This window comes from Pezoporus occidentalis, unplaced genomic scaffold (assembly GCF_034315485.1).
Source record: "Pezoporus occidentalis ecotype Australia unplaced genomic scaffold, CSIRO_AGI_Poc_V1 ctg23, whole genome shotgun sequence".
NCBI lineage: Eukaryota > Metazoa > Chordata > Aves > Psittaciformes > Psittacidae > Pezoporus > Pezoporus occidentalis.
In genome coordinates, this window is record NW_026914180.1 from 2,982,946 (window position 1) to 3,001,935 (window position 18,990).

The following is an 18,990-nucleotide window of genomic DNA, read 5'->3' on the forward strand; positions in this document are numbered from 1 at the left end:
CACAGACCTTGAATATGCTGATTTAAAACTCATTGCAGGTTTATGCATAGACTAAGTAACTTAACTGCTTTGTGATCACTTTCATACAAATACTTTGTCCTTTTCCTGAGGTTTCTCTAGCATATTACTGTGATTCAGACTGAACTTGTTAAGAGCAGGCCTTTTGCCTTCTGAGAAGTCTTTCAACTTTATTCCCAAGGACATTATGAAAAACAACTTCAGTAGATTTTTATTTGTTAATGATGTAGTTTTGGTTATGACAAAAGTTGCCATACTTACACTTCAAGAGACTGAAAAATTACACAGGCTCATTGTCTAACAAGACTTCCCCCCTCTCCCCCAAAACAGCTGCAGTAAAATAAAACAGGGAAACATGAGGGAAAAAAAAACAACAAACTTCAAATATTATAAAGTCCCAGTTTTTGAAATCCTTTACTGTTAGCTTGTTCATGTTTGGTGATTATGGGACAGGAACTTTTATCATTCTATTACCATAGTTTCTAAGTTACATAGTTACTAAGTTTCAAACACTGAGCTCAGGATTGTCATAAAAGCAAGTGTGCCCTTATTTTATTACTGGGCAAACTTGACTAGTCATTTATGCACACAGGGGAGCCTGGAATCCTGAATTTCTAGTTCAGTGTCTTGTTCACAAGCTCATGATACCTGTGAGGTTCCCATTACCGAAGCTGCAGTTGACAGTACCCCCACTTAGTCTGTATGACTACCTAAAGAAGAATGTTTTATGTAAGGACAGTCCTGCAGACCTATCTATCCTGGAACAAATAATACTCCAACGCAATGATTTTGGTCACATACCACAGCAATTAGAATACAATCCCTCCACTGCTGGGACAGCTGGTCACAGAGAAGAATTAACCCCACATGAGTTAATTATTTCTGCTGTAACCCACTGCAAGAACGCATCTTTTTACAGACACCAAAAAGATTCCAGAAACAAGCCCCAACCCTTTGAGGGCCTCATATACAAATACAACATTGAGCAGCCTACAGTGTACAGCCAAATGTCTGCACAGCCTTGCACCATACTCCTGCTCTTGGGCATTATGAGAGCCATAAGTCATATTCCAGCACCACCTCAACTTGAGATGGTGTTTAGAACCAGCCTTGCACATACACCATGTATTCTTCCAGCCCAGCCTCTGAAACCAAGTTAACTTTTGACAGTCCCACAGGCAAGCACCTGTCAGCCACTGCTGAAGGGGAAACACCAGGTCCCATACAAAAGCTCACCCTGGACACCGCTGCCCTCAAGGAGCACAGCAAAGAAAATCACACATCAATCCTTCCTGGCACCTTCCACAGCACCTCAGCCTTTTGGGAAAGACTCCCTCAACACTTTCAGTCACAGCTTTGCCTCATAAATTGAGAGAAGCATCTGAGGAGCAACTGTAGGGCATTCAGCCTCCTCCAGGTCCCAACTCCTCCTGGAAGGGAGCGCCGCTTCGGGCCCCATCACGCAGAGGACAATCAAGCTGTAAGACAGCACAAGGACAACAGCAGCGAGGGCCACAGAGACACAGAAACACAACCCTGTCGCACCCCCCGCTCAGGACAACACCCTAAGATGGCGGGCGGGACCCTGCTTCAACCACGTGATGAGCTCCCGCCCCGCCTCGCCTCGCCCCGCTCCGCTCCGCTCCCCTGGGCCTCTCGGGCTCCCGTAGGAGCTTGCCTCTCCCCAGCAGGCACCGGTGGGTGTGACGCGTATGCAGGGCCAGCCCCCCCGCGGAAGCTGCGCAGGTAAGCGCTGCGGAGGGTGCGGCGAGGAGAAGCGTAAGCCCAGCCTACCCGGCCGTTGCTCGGGCTCGAGGGGTGGCCGCTGCTGCTGGCTCCTTCGCTTCAGGGCGGGCGGCCGGCCTTGGCAGCCCTCGGCGAGCCCTGGCGGCGGGGAGCCGTTGCGTGAGAGCCCAAGTTCCCCTCAGAGGCTGCTCGGGCTCTGAGGCCCGGCGTCCGCCTCAGGGCGCAGGTGGGTGCCCGAGGGTCTAAGCGTTGGGCTTGGGAGCACCCTACGCCCCTTCCTTCCCTCTCTTTCTCTCCCCGAGATGTCTACTCGGCCTGGCAGCTTCCCGAGTACCCGCTCCGAAGCTGAGGCTGGTCGCATCTGCTGCGCTGCCGCCGTGGTTTGGAGGTGCCTAGAAAGGGTGGTGCCTTCGTGGCTGTGGTTAAAGTCCCCCGGTAACACCCTAACTTGCGCTCTTGTGGTAAGGGATGGACTGGATGTGAGCATGGGGAGGCCTCCGGACACCACCGGCTCCCGGGCTGGGGCTGGTAGTGTTTGGGGTTTCATCTTTCTGTTGACATGCTGCTTCGTGGTTATATATGTGATGCTGGCTCAGTGTCTTACCCTCCTTTTGCGGTGGAGGGATGTGCCATAGTTGTGCCAGGGAGCTTTCCTTGTCTTTAGGAAAGTTTAATGCATACTGCTTTATTTGTAAGCCATTCAGAGAATCTGCTGCTCCTGCCATCAAAAATCTGGCTTTTGATCCTTATTTCTGTAATTGGATTATGCCATATATAAGGTTAAGTGGCTTTAGAGGAAAACACTTAGGTTACAAAAACTCCCTTTTGCATTCAGGATGGCCCTTGGGAAATACCTCTGTTTGTTTATTCAGGTTGGTTTTGGAAAGTCCCTTTAAACTGTCATCGAAAGTGAAATTGTGTCACGAGCCCTTGTGATGCTGGCTGATGGAAATGCGTCTATTTTTGCTGAGGATTCTCTTGCAGTTTAGTTACGGTGAAATGGGAACTTATGTTTGTGAAAGCAAAATTTATTTTTTTTTTTTTTTTATAATTAGAAGGTTGAAAAGAATAAGCTTACTTGGAGACTCCAGTGTTTTTTGGTTTATAGTCCAGTAAAAAATTGCAAACTTAGTGTTTGTTAAAAGCTGAATGAGCGGTTTATAAATGCCATTTGTATCTACAATTTGTTGCCTTAAGCGTAGATTGCAATATTAGACTTTTATCTGGATGCCACAAAGCCATGGATACCTTTTACGTTTCTTAAGGTAATGTTGATTAGAATTACAGCTATAAAATGATTCTCTGGCATAACCTAAAAGTGGGAGAGTGATGGTTGCAGGGTGTTCATGAGAATTGCCTAGCTAGGTTTCAAAAAGGGGAAAAGTTGCACTAACAAATTCAATGCCGTCTGTTGAAAACTGAGCATGTTTGTTGCTTTCAGGTTTGTAAATACCATGTTTTACTTTGCCCCTAAAATAATAACAACAACATTATCCAGCAAGAAAAATAATTCATGTTTGTTGCCCAGTTAGGACAGACACGATGCAAATTACAGTAATTAAACACGAAGGAGTGTCAAACCATCCACATGCTCAGTTAATCCTTCTCACTCCTCTTTAGAAAATACAGTTGTCTGCAGCATTCAGAAATTCTCCATAGCTTGCTAAAGCTGGGGTCAGGGTAAGGTTATCCAGTAGTTGCCACACGTTGGATGTTTGCCTGTGGTTTTTTGCTCTCAAATAGTATTGGATTGTTTTTTTTTTCCAAATAGTATTGGATTGTTTTTTTTCCAAATAGTATTGGATTTTTTTTTTCCAAGCAAGGAAAAAAAAAACCCTGGAAAATTGATAGAAATATTTGATTCTTTTTTGCTCTTCCCTTTTTTCCTGAGAGTTAATGAGCTAATAAACAAGAATGAGAAAAGGAAACCTTAGCACATATATATATGCTAGCACTTTAAATGCTTTTCAGTATAAATTAACGATGTCTTCTGTAAGATTCCCAGTGTCCAAAGCACACAATTCTCACATGCTTTAACGTGTACATAGATTCGTTTGTTTTTCTTATGTTGAGATCACTGCAGCTACCTTTCCTTGCCCTCTTTATGCCTTCCCTATTCTTGGGGTTTTATTTCAGGGATATGCTGGTTCACTCACAGAGATTACTGCTTTCTCTGGGCAGGGTGAAAATAACTTGTGGTGATGAATTCAGCCTGAACTCTTACTGTTATCCAGGGAGTTGCTCTGTTGAGCTCACTGCCATCTCTTCCCTGTTAATGGGTACTGATGCAGATTTACAGTGGACTTCATCTTTGATCTCATCCTCTATCCTGTATGTTGCTTGTGCCCTGCTTGCCTGTTCTAGCTTTGCAATGGGAAAGGTGCCTCTTGGACTATGAAAAGCGGTACCCTGCTGTTCCATCTTTGTGAAACCAGAAGTTTACAGTATCGTTTTATGATACCATTACGTTTGCTTGCTTGACAAATGGTTGAGAGTGGGGAGAGGAGGCATACATCATTGTCTACTATTTGCACTCCAGTTGATCTCACTTTGCTGGAGGCTGGGACTTTTATGTTATGCTGTTCTGGTGGAGCTTGTGGTTTTGAGATGTTCCCTCCTGACTCTTCTCCCAAAGAGAGCCATAATTCATGTTCAACTGTAGAAAGGCTGTTGAAGTAGGGAAGTGGGAGAAACAGGGAAACAGAGGTACAGCCAGGACACATTTTAGAGAGGAATGGTGGGGGTGGATTGAGCAGCCTGTCCAGAGCAGAGCAGAAAAATTGAATTGCTGATTTTGATAAATCAGCACCTTCAGCAATTCTGGCTCACATGAGGGGTTAAGAGGTTTGTCTTGAAACGACAGGCAACTTCTGGATTATCCCTGTTCCAGTCCAGGTTTCATCCCCTTTTCATTTTCTTTTTTTTTTTTTCCCCCCAATTTTTTTATAGCAGTTTGGACTTGGATTCCCCTCCAGCAAAATACACAGAATGCATTTTATACTCAAGGGGGTTTGTGCAGAATTCCAAAATATCACTTAGACTTCTTGAAAAAGTACTGTATCTTTGTAGAGGAAAGCTATATAGAGATGGATTATTTTTCTTTCTTTTCCAGTTGTGCTCTTGTTTTAAAAGAATGGCACAGAAGAAGTATTTAATATCAAAACTGACAAGTTGCCTGAGAGAGGACAAAATTCAGCTATGGAAACCACCTTATACAAATGAAAACAAAGAAGCTGGTAAAGAGATGAAGGTAAATATTCTTTCTGAGTTGATGTCATACGCTGTCATGTCATACTGCTTGTACATTTCCCTGCTTTTTCTTGCTGTTTTCTTAGGAGCTTGTACAAAAATATTCATCCAAGTTGAGTATCAGTGAGAATGATACAGAGAATATGCTGGAAGAAATACGGTGTAAAGCAATTGAGCGTGGAACAGGAAATGAACATTTTAGAGTGACTGGGATTGCAAGACTCGATATCTATCTTCCTCGTAGAAAAGTAAGTGACATTGTAGAAAAGTAACTTTACATTGGCCTTTGGAGATCTAGAGATGTAGATAATGCAAATATTTTCACTTCAACTTTTTCAGGTATTTTTTAAAGAGAGATCTCTTAGGTCTGTAAAATATGGGAAGAGGGGGAACTATATAGGTATGTTTCAGTTTCCCAGGTATGTGGGGATATTGTGGCAAAGGAGTATAATACTAGGAAATTAATAATTCTTCCCCTTGAGTGTTTAGTGAGAAATTATCTTTCAATTAAGAATAGTAAACTAGATTAAGTGTCTCTCCAGTTCAGTTTCATTCCTTCTGATGTAACTGTTTGTATTGGCAGTAAAGAACAGATGTATTTTTTCTGCCGTAGAATACCTAAAGTTGAATTAGGATATTAATATCATTATATTACCAAAGCTTTCATTTAAATGACAGCTTTAAATAAATAAATAAATCGCTTTAAGTGCAATAAGCAACTTGAACTTGGTGTCATCTTAGGTCATATATGGCTGATTCCACTGTAAAGAACTTCTCTATCTTTAGCCATGGCATGTGGCACTATTCTTATAGTGATAACATTATCTTGATGTAACCATTCCAGCCCAGGCAGCTAACTAAACTTGCTTTAAAATAGGTACATCCGGTGTTTGAACTTGGAAATAGGAAGCAGGATTTGCCATTGTGATGGTACTCATCTGTTCACTTTAAGTCAGGCTCCTAAAAGCTTCACGAAAACAGAACTGCCCTTTTAAAGCCAGGCTTCAGCCTCTAGTTTCACACAGAAAATATGCCAGAATAAAGCTGTAAATCTAATTAAATCAGTGTATGACTAGCCATTATATCAAATTGTGTGGCTTCATCTACCGTAGTCAGCTGAAGGGTGGGGACAGGCTGTTCACTCTTTGATGGACATCCATACTGTCAAGCTGTTAGTGTCAGCTCTGATACTACCTGGTATCCTGCCAAGCAGGGTCCAGCATAGTATGAGGGCTGACCATAGGCTGGGGACTGATCTCAAGTGTCACTTTGAATAAAGATGCTCAGCTTCAAGGGTTGAGGGGATTTAACCATGTGGATGTGAAGTGTGCTATATAGGTTGATCACAGGATAGAGCAGAATCTTATCAGGCCCTTATTAATATAGGGCCTCTTATCTGGGAACATTTTCCCATAAAAACAGTCTCAGACAAGCACAGCTGTCTCCAATCAATTCCTAGTTTTGATCTTGTGCAGGAGCAGCATCTTCCCCAATGCCGAACATCTTCATCCACTCTGATAACAGTGAAAGAGAACTTCTTTATGCAGGGGTACTTAAAGGTTGTAGTCATCAGCAACAGAAGTGAGTGTTTATCTGGAAAAGGGCAATGGGTGAGTTTTTTTCTGAAGATGATCCTAGATGGTAACCTATGCTTCAGAAGGTGTTTGTTTTGTTTTTGTTTTTTTTACTGAATACTTGCAAAATCACAACACAGTCGTAACTGTTCTCTCTCCTGTAGTGAAAAATAATTGCCAGGGCACGTGATGGGCTACAGTCTAGAGGGTGTTAAGTGTTTGGCATGCAGTTAAAACAAGCAAATAGTTTCATATTTCCTCTTTATAATGCTACTGAACATAGGGGAATTAACTAATTGAAAACTCCAGTTTATCTAATCTGGGACCATAGACATTACTAGGAATTAGGCATAAGTTAGCCAGTTACAGGTGAGTAGCATAATTATAAAGCAGAGTTCAGATTGAAAGTGTGTAATTAAATTAGTCAGTTTAGATTGTTTGGTTCTGATTTTAGATTTATCTTATTCTGAATCTGCTGTTGTTACAATGCTTATTTTTAGCACTATGTAACAAGACTCCCTGCCCAGAAATTAGTAATAAGTATGCCCCACTACTTGAAAAAGAAATTGTAGTTGTTGTAAAACAATTAATTAGAAACTGTCCAAAGTATCTTGATACCATGCTTTTTTCTTCCCTACTCCTTTCCCCTTACCCATTATAATTACTACAGAGCAGAAAGGTCCCTCTGGAAACTAACCTGTTCATCACAGGCAAGGAGCTCAGATCACAGTAAGTGTAATTACTCTTGGTTCTTCTCTAATATGCTGGCATGCTGTCATATAGTACTAAAAAAAAAGACAAACTATTTGGTTGATTTAAGCTGCTTCTTAGCATGTATGTCTGAATAGCACAGTGTCCAGTGTCCCTGTAAGGCAGTTCTTCACGTAAGAAGCTGTGGTTTAACAGATAGAAAACAGGAAGGTTTCAACTCGTGGGAAAAGATAGTTCTCTAAATCCCCAGCAGGGACCTGAGAAGGCAATAGTGATCAGTGTTCCAAATCCCTGACTGGCAGAACAGTGAGCATTAGCTTCTCTTCCTTTTGTGTTTTTAAACCTAATAAAATCCAGTTCTTTTCTGTCTACGTTTTTTCCCTTTCCAGGTACAGTGTACAAAGCTTTCTGATGATGTTACTTTTCTTCTAGCAGCAGCTTTAAGCCAGTTACGAGTGTACTCATTTTTAATTTATTTGCTATTCTAAGGGAAATGTAGTATAGCCTTACAAGCTTGTATTCATGGGTGAAATTATTTATTTACAGGATAGCACAGGAGCATGCATTACAAGAAAATGCTATCAAAATAATCATAAATAAGAAGCAGCTTGACCTGGGTATGTATATCTAGTTGAGTATATTTTTATGATAACTTTCTAGTTTACAGATTCTCAGAAGAAAAACCTCTTGCAGTTCTGTTACTTTCAGAAATTCCCAAGGAATAGCAGTTACATTTGTCAGGTTCTGCTGTACAGAAAATTCAACAACTTTTGATGATCAAAATTCTTAGATAGAATTAGAGCAATTATAGGAATCATGTAATAAATGTTGAAATCCATTTTTCAAGTGCTGAAACACTGAAAATGCACATTGAAGAGAAACTCTAAAGTTCCTTGAACATGTTGTTTAACAACACATTTAGAACCTTTTTGTAATGCATTACACGTGTTCAGCTCATCAGACGTGGTGTGGGAAGTGATGACAACAGCTTTCTGTTTATTGATGGCCTATGCATCTGACATATTTATTTCTCATAGAATATGTCAGAATTAGGAGCCATGGAATTGACAGTAGGAACTCAGATTTAATTCCAAGTTCTTCTGTCATGTTACTGTCCTGTTGTGGTGTTTGATCCTGGAGATGATGTTGTTCCAGTTTTTGCCTGAAGATCAATTAACTGAAATAGAAACAATTGTATTTTTTGAATGTATCAGGGGGGTGGGGGGGAGGAAGGCAAGCAAAGAAACATACCAATCATTTTAAAAGCGCTTCTAAGATGAAAGTCTGATTTGAATTTCTGCTGAATATGTCAATAATTGGCAGGGATTTTGATTGAGTTTTTGAGTCTAGTAATTGCTGTAGTTCTTCAGTACAGTACAAGCGGCCATTCAGTTTGGTTGTTTTGTTGGTGGTGTTGTCCTCCCCCAGTGACAGGACAATGTAAAATAGTCTCTCTCCACAGAGCATTTGGATTACACTCATCATACTCTATCTTGCAGGCAGAACCCTTGAAGACCAGGGCATAACACACAATGCAAAAGTGATGGTACTTCAGCTGGAGCAGAGTGATGAGGAAACAAAAAGAAAAGTTCAGGAAGAAGAACTTCAACACAAGAAAGAAAAAGAAATAAATGAAAAGATGCAAAGAACTAAGAAGGGTTTGGAAATTCTAGCAGAGAGAGGTAAGGGGGCTTGCTGTTTTTTGTTTTTTTTTTTGTGGAGTGGAGGGGAGAGGGTGCTCATTAATTCTTGCACATCAAAAGTTACTTTTTTCAGTAGCCTTTCAACGTAGAAGAGTGCCTGTGCTGTGGCTGGATTTCAGTTTATACTTTTCTAGGTTTCTGCCTACTTGAAAACTGATTTTTAAGTTGACTTAAAACTTCTTTCTAGTCTAACCCTTCTTACACAACTAGAATGCCAGAAGACATTTTGCACTTCAAGAAGGATATGACTTAATTATTATTTAATTTGCGCTTGTCAGTTGAGGAGCTGGTAGACTCATGAGAACAGGCTTTTAATTTATTGTAGACGTAAGCACAGTGGAATCATAGAATCATAGAATCGTTAGGGTTGGAAAGGACCTTAAGATCATCAAGTTCCAACCCCCCTGCCATGGGCAGGGACACCTTACGCTAAATAATATCACCCAAGGCCTCATCCAACCTGGCCTTGAACACTGCCAGGGATGGAGTAATGTATTGTAAGTCATTAAACACTTTCTTGTGGTCTTCCTTGGATATGGCTGTGTGTAACCATGGTTTCATTGTGCAGAACAGCTCGCTTGTCATTCTCATGTAATGTGACTGTTCTGTTATTGTTGTGTTTGTTGATTGCTGGCAACTGTGGATTAAGTTAAAGGGATACAGTCAATTTGGCAGTAATAATTTTTCAGAATGAGGTTGTGTTTGTGAATTGCATTGCTAGGTGGTGAGTTTAAATTACTTCTCTATTGTTTAAAAAAAATCCCCAAACAAGGCACTGTGAAACTGGGTATGCAATGAATTCCTGCCAATTGCAAAAATACGTGAACAAAGCTTCTTTTAATGGTCCGTGACAGCCTGTTTCTTACTACAATATCTGATTTTGAATAAATGAAAAAAGTGATCTCTTTTATGGACTTCAGGGGTGATTTAGGCCCCAGAATTTTTCTATGGGGCCTTTTCAAGGTATTTACCACTTACGGTCAGTTGTTGTCAGAGTTCAGAGTAAAGTCCATCATGAGCTTACAGGCTGAAGTTTCTGTGTGAAGGATAGAAGGAGTTTAACAACCCTTTTGTTTCATCTGAGAAAAAATTAAAGGACAGAAGCTTTTAATCTCAGCAAACCTCCTGCTTAACTGTCTTTTGTTTACAAGAAAAAGCATCTTTTCATTGTAAATCAGATGGAAGTAAAAATAAAATTGATAGTTTGGTTATAAGCATTAAAGCTATGGGGAAAGGAAAATACAGAGCTGTTGTTTGCCTTTTACCCCCTCCTCTCCTGTTTTATGAGCAGTGCTCAGTTGTGGATTTGTCTTTTTTGATACTCTGTACTTCATTTGATAACTCATTTCAAATGTTCTAGCATGTGAAATGTCAGGTGTTTTGTGTTCTGCAAACAATTCCTTACAACTCCTGTAACTTTTAATGTTGTGTCTAAATTTCTGGATGTGCAGGGCCTTTTCCTTAGTGACCTTGCTAAAAGTTCTTCGTACTTGTCTGAGCAGGGCTACTGTTGGTAGATATGTCCGAAAAGCTACATGAGCCTTTATATGTAATTCGGGTTTTTGATGTAGGTTGTTTGCTTTTTTTGTGCAACAGTGTGCTTATTGACATAATCTTATGACAGCAGGGTTGCTCTGGTACTTAAAATTTAAACCCTTTTTTCTTATCTTTCAGAGGAATACTTAGATCCAGATTCTGTTCCATACCTAGATATAGCTAATCAAACTGGAAGGTCAATCGAGATTCCTCATCAAGCTAAGAAAGTAGGTAAAGGGATCTTAGAAAACTACTAAGATGGCTTTTTAAAGCTTGATTTGAGAACCATTTCAAATATGGGATTGAAGTACTGTCAGACTTGGGGGATGTAACCCTGCCTCCACTAGATGCTTGCTTCTAGAAATAACTTTGCAATAAAATTAAACTCTACAATTAGGAATACTTCAGTCATCTGGAGACAGATCTTGATTGCTGACCTAATCACAGGTCTGATCTTGCACTGATGACTGTGTGGTCCAGATTTTATTTTTGAAGTCTTAACATGGGCTTTAACTTTGTTATATCCTAGCGCCTGTTTTAAATTTAGGGTGCCCTCGAATGACATGAAAAGAACTTGTTTGTTAGGCCTTAGTTTCAATTGGGTACTTAACAAGTCTCTCAAAATCAGATTCTCTTAAAATAGCTTTGAGATCTTTTGCACTTAAGCTTAAATTTGTCCACTGTTCAAGAAAGTTGCACGTTCTCAACTGAAAATGTCTTTAGGTGCACTGAATTATGGTAGGAGTGATCTACTTGATGTTCTGCTGAAGCAGAATAGTGATAGATGCTATCTTTAAGTTTGTGGCATTTTCTAAAGATAAATACAAATCTTTATAAATACTTGGAATTACATGCAATAACAAAAACCCCAACCTTGGGGAAAAACGAGCAAGCCTCAACATGTGCTGACTGCTGGTCTAGCCTCTTCTGAAACAGAGCATGTTTTCTGCATCACCTGGAATTTCTGGATGATTGGATTAACAACAGTCCAGTCTCACAATGCCTGCTGTTGTGATGAAGTGCTGAAAGTAGTAATTGACCTGAAGAGTTAAAGCATCAAATGTTGAAGTGCACAAGATTTCATCAGTATTGAACGTTGGTGAGAGGAAATATTGCAGGTTGTCTCTATCCAGAGGTATTGTTTACATTTCCACTTGTCATGCTGCAGGAACTACAGTGTTTTCCTGCCACATTCAGAATTTCATTTTAAGTTCTGAGGTTTTGCAGAAGGTAAATCATTAGGTTTTACAAGATAGTTGTAATAAGCAAAGCAAAACAAATTTGATGCTGTTACGAAGTGTAGCACCTAGAAAAAAGCTTAGCTTTTTGTCACTCACCATTGAAAATCTATTGAGGGTTGAATTCTTAAAACAAATTTGGTGCAATGTTTCATGTGTTGGTAACATTAATTGCTTTTAATTAGACAATATCCGACATTAGTAGATGGGAGAAAAGCATGCAGCACTGTGAGCTAGTACTGCTCATACAGAACTGATGTGATAGTATTTTTCTAGGAAGAGCAAGGGCTCTAATGGATTACCTAGATACTACTTCAGTTATGTAACTGAGTTGGGGAGGTGCAAAAAGTAAGTCTCAATCTATTTTTCTAGGCACTTGTGCTGGCAATGGGTTATCATGAGAAGGGCAGAGCATTAATGAAGAAGAAAGAATATGAAATAGCACTGCCGTATTTGCTGGATGCTGATAAACACTTCTGGTAAGAACCTTTTTGAGTCCTTGTGTCTCTTTCCTGTACTGACAGCCAAATCCAGGGACAGCATGAGCACTACCTGTGCATGTAAATCGGGGCCTATTTTTCCATAGGACTGCTTCACACCCCATCTGCAGATGGGAAGCAGCAGACAAAGTCTGACTCACAGCTGAAAGAGATACTGCCACCGGGCAATTTAATCTTTCATGTCAGCATAAACAGGAACTGTCAATATTCATGTAGTAGGCTATAAATTGCATTAGCTCAAGAGACAGTTACAAATACTTGTTTGCAATTGCTCCTGTGAAGTAATAATTTCGTGTAAAAGGTGCCACGGATAGCTGAGGTCACTAAACATACCAAGATTTCTGTGAGTAAACTAGGAGTCAGAGCCCTATATTGTGCTTTTGCGATCCCAAAAGTAATACTGGCCTCATCTGTTTCCCGTTTGTGTGTATATACAAGGAGACTGGCACAAAATCCAGCATGTTCACGTGCGCTAAGGACAGTTTCTCTGTCCTCTCGGAGATTACACAGGGTTTAATTCTGTTCTGCTTTTAAAGAGATTCTGTCTAAAATGGTAGTCACAACTGATTTTGTTACTGTAATTCTTTTCAGATGTAGTGTTATCATTAGTGTCCTGCATATTTGTGAATGGGATAGGAGATCAGTGCTTTGTTAAAATTCCAGTGACATCAGTTTGCTACCTCAGATATGAAGTGTGTGCTTCCTCAAACATGTGAGTGTGCATGTTGTTTCATTAGTGTTAAAAAAGTGTGTGTGGAGAAAAATAAACAAAGTTATTGTTTATTTTCCAGTGAGTGTAGCACAGAACTGCTGAATACGGTTGATAACTATGCAGTACTGCAGCTGGATATAGTGTGGTGCTACTTCCGCCTGGAGCAGCTGGACTGCCTGGATGATGCAGAGAAAAAGCTGTCCACAGCACATAGATGCTTCCAGAGGTGCTACGGGGAGAACCATGAGAGACTTATTGATATCAAAGTATGCTGTTTGGTTTTTGATTACAGTGGCTTTTTGTTTTCTATGCATATTCAGTTACTGTTCAGGTACTGGCTCTTAGAAGTTTTCTTCTAAGTCTCATTAGCCTGGAATATAGTTGTGTATTTGTCAGCATAGTGGAAGTGCTGGACCTGACAGAGAAGTTATGGCAAATGTGTGTTTTACCTAGAATCATAAAACAGTTTAAGTTGGAATGGCCCTTAAATACCATCTAGTTCCAGCCCCCCTGCCGTAAACACCTTCCACTAGACCAGTTTGCTCAAAGGCCCATCCAGCGTGGCCTTGAACACTGTCAGGGATGGGGCAGCCACGGTTCCTTGGGCAACCTGTTCCACTGTGTCACTGCCCTCACAGTAAAGATTTTCTCCTTACTAATCTAAATCTCAACTTTTTTAGTTTAAAGCCATTTTCCCCCTGTCCTGTCCCTACACGCCCTTGTCAAAAGATTTCCTGTAGGCCCCTTTAGGCACTGGAAGCTGCTCTATGGTTTCTCTAAAGCCTTGTCTTCTCCAGGCTGAACACCCCCAGCTCTCTCAGACTGTCTGCAGAGCAGAGGTGCTCCAGCCCTCGGAGCATCTTTGTGGCTGTCTCTGGCTCGCTCCAGGAGCTCCACATCCTTCTTCCACTAGAGACCCCAGAACTCAGTACGGTACTCCGGTGGTGGGGGTGTCTCACCTGAGCCCAGTAGAGGTGGAGGATCCCCTCCATCAACTTGCTGGTCACACTCCTTTTGATACAGCCTGGGACATGGGTGGCTTTCTGGGCTGCAAGCACACACTGCCTAGTAAAACATGTAAACACACACAGACACCATCAGTGCTTTAGATGTGATACTTTATCTGCAGACAGTGTCCCATATTAGTAACTGTGTCTTTAAATGTGTAAAGTGTTCTGTGATAATGAATTGATATTCTAACGTATGCTTCTACCAACATGCCTACCCTTTTTAAAATAATTCTTTAGGGAAGCTATGGTCGTGAGAAGGTTTTATTTCTGCGGCTTTATCTCCTTCAAGGGATAGGACACTATCACAGTGGCAGAGAAAAAGAGGCTGCTGAGCATATTCAGAAGGTGAGAAACCATCAGGTAAAACCTTTTGAGTCCTTCCCCTAGCTCCCATGTTTGGGCTTTGTCATTTGCTTACTCAGAAAAATGGGGAGACTTCTTTTGTTTGTGCATTAGCAACAGTGTAAGTAGTATCATTTTGTTCTTTCTGTATATAGGCATCTTCATTATATGAAGAGCTGTCTGTAGATCCTGATAAAGTTGATTGTCTGTCACTCTTGGGATTCTCCGAACAGGAAGCTCGCCTTGCTCTGCGAGCATGCCATGGGAATGTGGAGCATGCTGCCAATCTTATCACCAACAGGAGAGAGGTATGGTGCAGTATAGGGATGCTGGGGAGAGACTCTTCATTAAGGACTGTAGTGATAGGACAAGGGGTAACGGGTTAAAACTTAAACAGGGGAAGTTTAGATTAGATATAAGGAGGAAATTCTTTACTGTGAGGGTGGTGAGGCACTGGAATGGGTTGCCCAGGGAGGTTGTGAGTGCTCCGTCCCTGGCAGTGTTCAAGACCAGGTTGGACGAGGCCTTGGGTGATACGGTTTAGTGTGAGGTGTCCCTGCCCATGGCAGGGGGGTTGGAACTAGATCATCTTAAGGTCCTTTCCAGCCCTAACTATTCTATGATTCTGTGATTCTAAAGTATTAAATCAAGGATTGTGTTAGTTTGGGTATCCCTAAGATCATGTTTTACATGACTAGTGCAACATGGTGATAAATTACAGACTTTGATTATCCTGCTTTGGCACTATTAGTGAAACTGATAGCTTGACATCCGTTGCCACAAGTTTGAAACCAAAACTTAATACAACAAGGGAAGCTCTGTCCCGAAACAGATGGCATGAGGGAGCCAAAGACCAGTGGTACCAGCAAGGCACATAGGAAGTCTTTGCACCAGTGTTTGCTACTCAGCAGCACTCCATGTGGGAATAAAAACACCATGATCAAGTTGTCATTCCTGGGCTTGGCTGGTCTGAAAGACAAGAAGCTGTACAATAAAGTGCTTTGAGCATAACCATCAAGTGATGCAGTATTATGGCTTTGGCCTTGTTGATCCAGGAGGGGAGAAGGATTTTTTGTGCTCAAGTGAGGTGAAGACAGTGTTGTCCATATCTGAAGTGCCTCAAGTTAGGTTTGATAAACTGACATGGTACTTCTAGACTTCAGTGAAATATGGATGGAAAAGTCAAATGCCCTAGAGAAGGGCTGAGCAGAACTCCTTGGCTACATGCCTGGTTCTCGCTCTGTGTCCTGTCCTTGGCAAGTCTTGTCTACAGCCCCATCTGCCAAAAGGGTTTATCACTTACCACACAGGGCCTATAATAACTGACAGCGTAAGATCTGGTCCACAGACACTGCAGAGCAGAAGTACAGCAACAGTGCTAGCTCATGGAAATGGCCTTCTATTTAGTCTGTCTGTCTGCATAGGCTGTATTTAAAAAAAATAAAAATCCCTTTTCCTCAAGAAATGCAAACTTGAAGTAAAGCCAAGAAACCCCACACGCACAGGGAAGGGCTGAAGCATTCCTATGCATGGTGAGCTCTGTAATGTCTGTATTACTGCAGGAAAAGGCACAGATAAGGAGGGAGGAGAGAGCTAAAAGAAGGAAGCGACTGGAAGACATCAATACCTTGAAAAGTATGGGCTATTCAGAGAGAGCTGCTCAAATAGCTCTTCATAATACACAAGGAAACCTGGACCAAGCCTTTAAGGTAAGTGATTTTCAGGAGTAGTGCTTCTGTACAAAAACAAACAAAAAAAAAAACACAATGAAACACAAAGGCCAAAGCCCTTGTTCACTTGCTTTATTTACTGTTTAGCACATTACTGTTTGCTGTAGTCTTTACCTGGTAGTTCATAGCTACCTTTTCTGAACTGTAATGAGTGAACTTCCACTTCCTGGCCTGATGAGTCACTTAAGTTGGCTGAAGTTTGCTTCTATCAACTATTACATATATCTTTGCTGAGAACTACTGTATCTCTGCTGTATTCTAATCCCTCTCTGTTTTAATGTAGTTTATTCTTGACAATCCCGAGTTATTGTTGGAAGATGATGATGATGATCCTGTGGCCATGGACCAGTTTCAGGTTTCCCAGGAAAGTATTGATCAAGTAAGTTAGACTGCTTGCGTTCTTGGTTGTTTTTGAATTACACCTTTGGAAACACTGGATCTTCTGTCAGCAAAGCTGTACAATTATTCTTTAACCCATGTCACTCAAGCTGTCACACTGCCATGTCTGGTATCCGCTTTTCATGGGGAAGTCACATTTGGGCTAAAATGTCATCTGGGTGTGCTTCCAGCCCATTGAACGAACGTGCCACACAGAGATCCAGAGGGAATTAAGCATAGTCTAATGCTCCAGCCCCAAAAAAGAAGTCTTTAAACATTGCAGTGCACAAAACGAAGGAGTCGGAATATGTCTTTCTCATCACAGGTTGTCTGAAACGCTCTACTGTAGTTAGTGTGGCTATGCAATTTATGTCAGATAGGCAAGAAAACTCTATTGTCTAGAAAATGTAAATAGCACATACGCCCTCCTGATATGCTGGGGTGCTTTGAAGTTTCATTTTGAAAAACAGAAAAAGAATTGGTCTGATATTAAGCAACAGGCTCTTGATTCTGTTCAACAGTCCAATTCTTTAGTAGGTCACTGCCCTGTTGTTAACTGTTCCAGTAAACCAGAGTCAGTGTCCTGGAATTCCTGGCATGCAGCGCTGTCCTCTGTGCAAGAGGAATGACTGTCAGATGTAGAGTCTGATTCCTGTCAGATTGGTGCTGAATGAGCTTTGATTTCTCCAGATTTCGTATTTTAATTTCTTTCCCCCTCTCCTGCAGCTGATGTACATGGGTTTCAGCCGTGAGTCAGCAGAGCAAGCTTTAAAGGTCTTCAAAGGCAACATCCACTTAGCTTCCCAAACCCTTGCTCATTATGGGGGACTTCTTCCTGCGTCACTGCAGCTTTCTCCAGCAGGGTCCAGTCCATCGGAAGAATCAACCTCTTCAAAAGACTCATCTACAGAATTTGCAGGTAGGAATGTTGCATACAGCAGGCAGAGAAGGGAAAAGGCTGTTCTGGCTCTTGTATGAAACAATTAAGAGACTTCTGCTTTAGTACTGGTAGAGGGCCCAGACTTACTTTTGGCTGTAACATAGTTACAGGCAAGGCCTCCATTACCCTGATAAACTACAGCCCCTGCAGTCAGTGACAGCTGTATACAGGACCATAAGGGTTGGCTGTAGGCAGCATGTAAAAGGGATGCAGCCCAGGAGAATGGCGCCTGAGTGGGCTGTGGCTTCGGCACACAAGGCTGGAGGCCTCTGGTATCTGCATCTTTACTTCCCTGGTGAGGAACATGTGGCCTTTCCAGCCCACAGACAATTCCAGCTTCTTATATCTGACTGTACTCGCTCACACCAGATCATTTAAAAACAAACTGGCCTCTTTCTGCCTGTAGTTTGCAGAGAGCAAGTACTAAGCTGCTGGAGCATGTTCCCTGGACCTGCCACTGATAATGATGATACTTTGGCTTGCTAATAGCTGGGTTCTGACTGCTAGGAAGCTTACTGCAGGCTTGTACTATGCAGTCAGCTGATTTTACTCCCTCGTCATGTCCCTGATGTGATAGAATCATAACTGATACTTGCCATTTGATACTTGCCAAAGAAGAAACTCGCATGTATTTTCTTGTTATTTGTCATAGCTGTGGTGATCCCTGTTGTACAGCTAAAGGCTCTCCTACAGCTTTAAGCAACAGGGAAAAAAACTGGCTGTCCTGCAATATCCTTTGCAGAGCACTTTTAAATAAGAGGTAGTTTTACCATAGGACTCAGAGCAGTCATGCTGTGGGAAGAGGGAAGTACCAGTTTCTTTCAGAGGTGAATTCACTGCTGCTGCTTCTTATTGGAAGGTTCTTCTGGTTCACCAACAGATGAAGATATGGAGAATGATGCAGTCAATGAAATCCTAGAGGATATTCCTGAACATGAAGAGGATTATCTGGATTTAACACTGGAGGAAGAGAAACAGATCATCCATGAATACTTATCCTATATACAAGTACCACAGCAATAAATCCCTTTATATCTACTTCAGTTATATGTATTTACCTTGACAAATTGAGTTGGGATTATAAATGCACCTTCAGCTTATCTCTTACTAAATGCCTTGAATTCAGTTCAGCTATAGGAGGAATGCTTAATTCTTGCTTAATTTATAAATCCACTTAAAGCCTACATTTGTGATACGTTGTAATTTATTGTCATAGCAGAAAAATAGAAACATTTATTTTCAGAAGAAAATTTAATAGAACTAAAGTATATTTTTACCGTGAAATAATTCATTTAGTATTCAAGTAAAGAAGCATTTCTATACCACTTTACAATACCAGCTTTAAAAAAACAGAAGTGAGTTTGTAAACCAGAAACCCAGCTCATGAGATTATAGAGGTGTCAACTTTCCAACTGTTCTCCTTCTGAAAGATTTCCAAGAGACATATACATATCTGTTGTGCATGGATTTATACTGTGTCTGCTTGTCACTTCCTGCAGGTGTTACACAGGCAATAAAGGTAACTCTGCTGCTGGCTTTTAGTAAGGGTCTTCTATGCTTTGGTTTTAAAAACCAATAGGAGCTGCCAAGCAGGTCATTGCCC

The 18,990-nt window shown here is 41.2% G+C and overlaps 1 protein-coding gene across 4 annotated transcripts; it reads left to right on the forward strand.

Moving 5' to 3' along the window:
- The first annotated feature begins 1,748 nt into the window (after positions 1-1,748).
- NUB1 (negative regulator of ubiquitin like proteins 1) lies at positions 1,749-18,425 on the forward strand. Of its 4 annotated transcripts, none has more exons than XM_062621401.1 (15): positions 1,749-1,764; positions 4,897-5,014; positions 5,100-5,261; positions 7,258-7,316; positions 7,845-7,915; positions 8,798-8,980; positions 10,676-10,764; positions 12,148-12,254; positions 13,067-13,253; positions 14,235-14,342; positions 14,495-14,647; positions 15,902-16,048; positions 16,353-16,448; positions 17,174-17,366; positions 18,247-18,425. In XM_062621401.1, the coding sequence occupies exons 2-15, from the start codon at positions 4,898-4,900 to the stop codon at positions 18,408-18,410; spliced, it is 1,836 nt and encodes a 611-aa protein (XP_062477385.1). In that variant the 5' UTR covers positions 1,749-1,764; position 4,897; the 3' UTR covers positions 18,411-18,425. The 4 variants fall into 4 exon arrangements, with proteins under 4 accessions (XP_062477385.1, XP_062477386.1, XP_062477383.1 ...); XM_062621402.1 differs by lacking the exon at positions 1,749-1,764 and adding an exon at positions 1,863-1,990 and having other exon boundaries at positions 18,213-18,425; XM_062621399.1 differs by lacking the exon at positions 1,749-1,764 and adding an exon at positions 1,863-1,990.
- The last annotated feature ends 565 nt before the right edge of the window (positions 18,426-18,990 follow it).

Bases quoted from the DNA above. Each gene is read 5' to 3' on its own strand.
- NUB1 (XM_062621401.1), top strand. From the start codon at position 4,898: ATGGCACAGAAGAAGTATTTAATATCAAAACTGACAAGTTGCCTGAGA. The intron at 5,015-5,099 runs GTAAATATTCTT...CTGTTTTCTTAG, and splicing joins AAGCTGGTAAAGAGATGAAG to GAGCTTGTACAAAAATATTC. The intron at 12,255-13,066 runs GTAAGAACCTTT...TTTATTTTCCAG, and splicing joins GATGCTGATAAACACTTCTG to TGAGTGTAGCACAGAACTGC.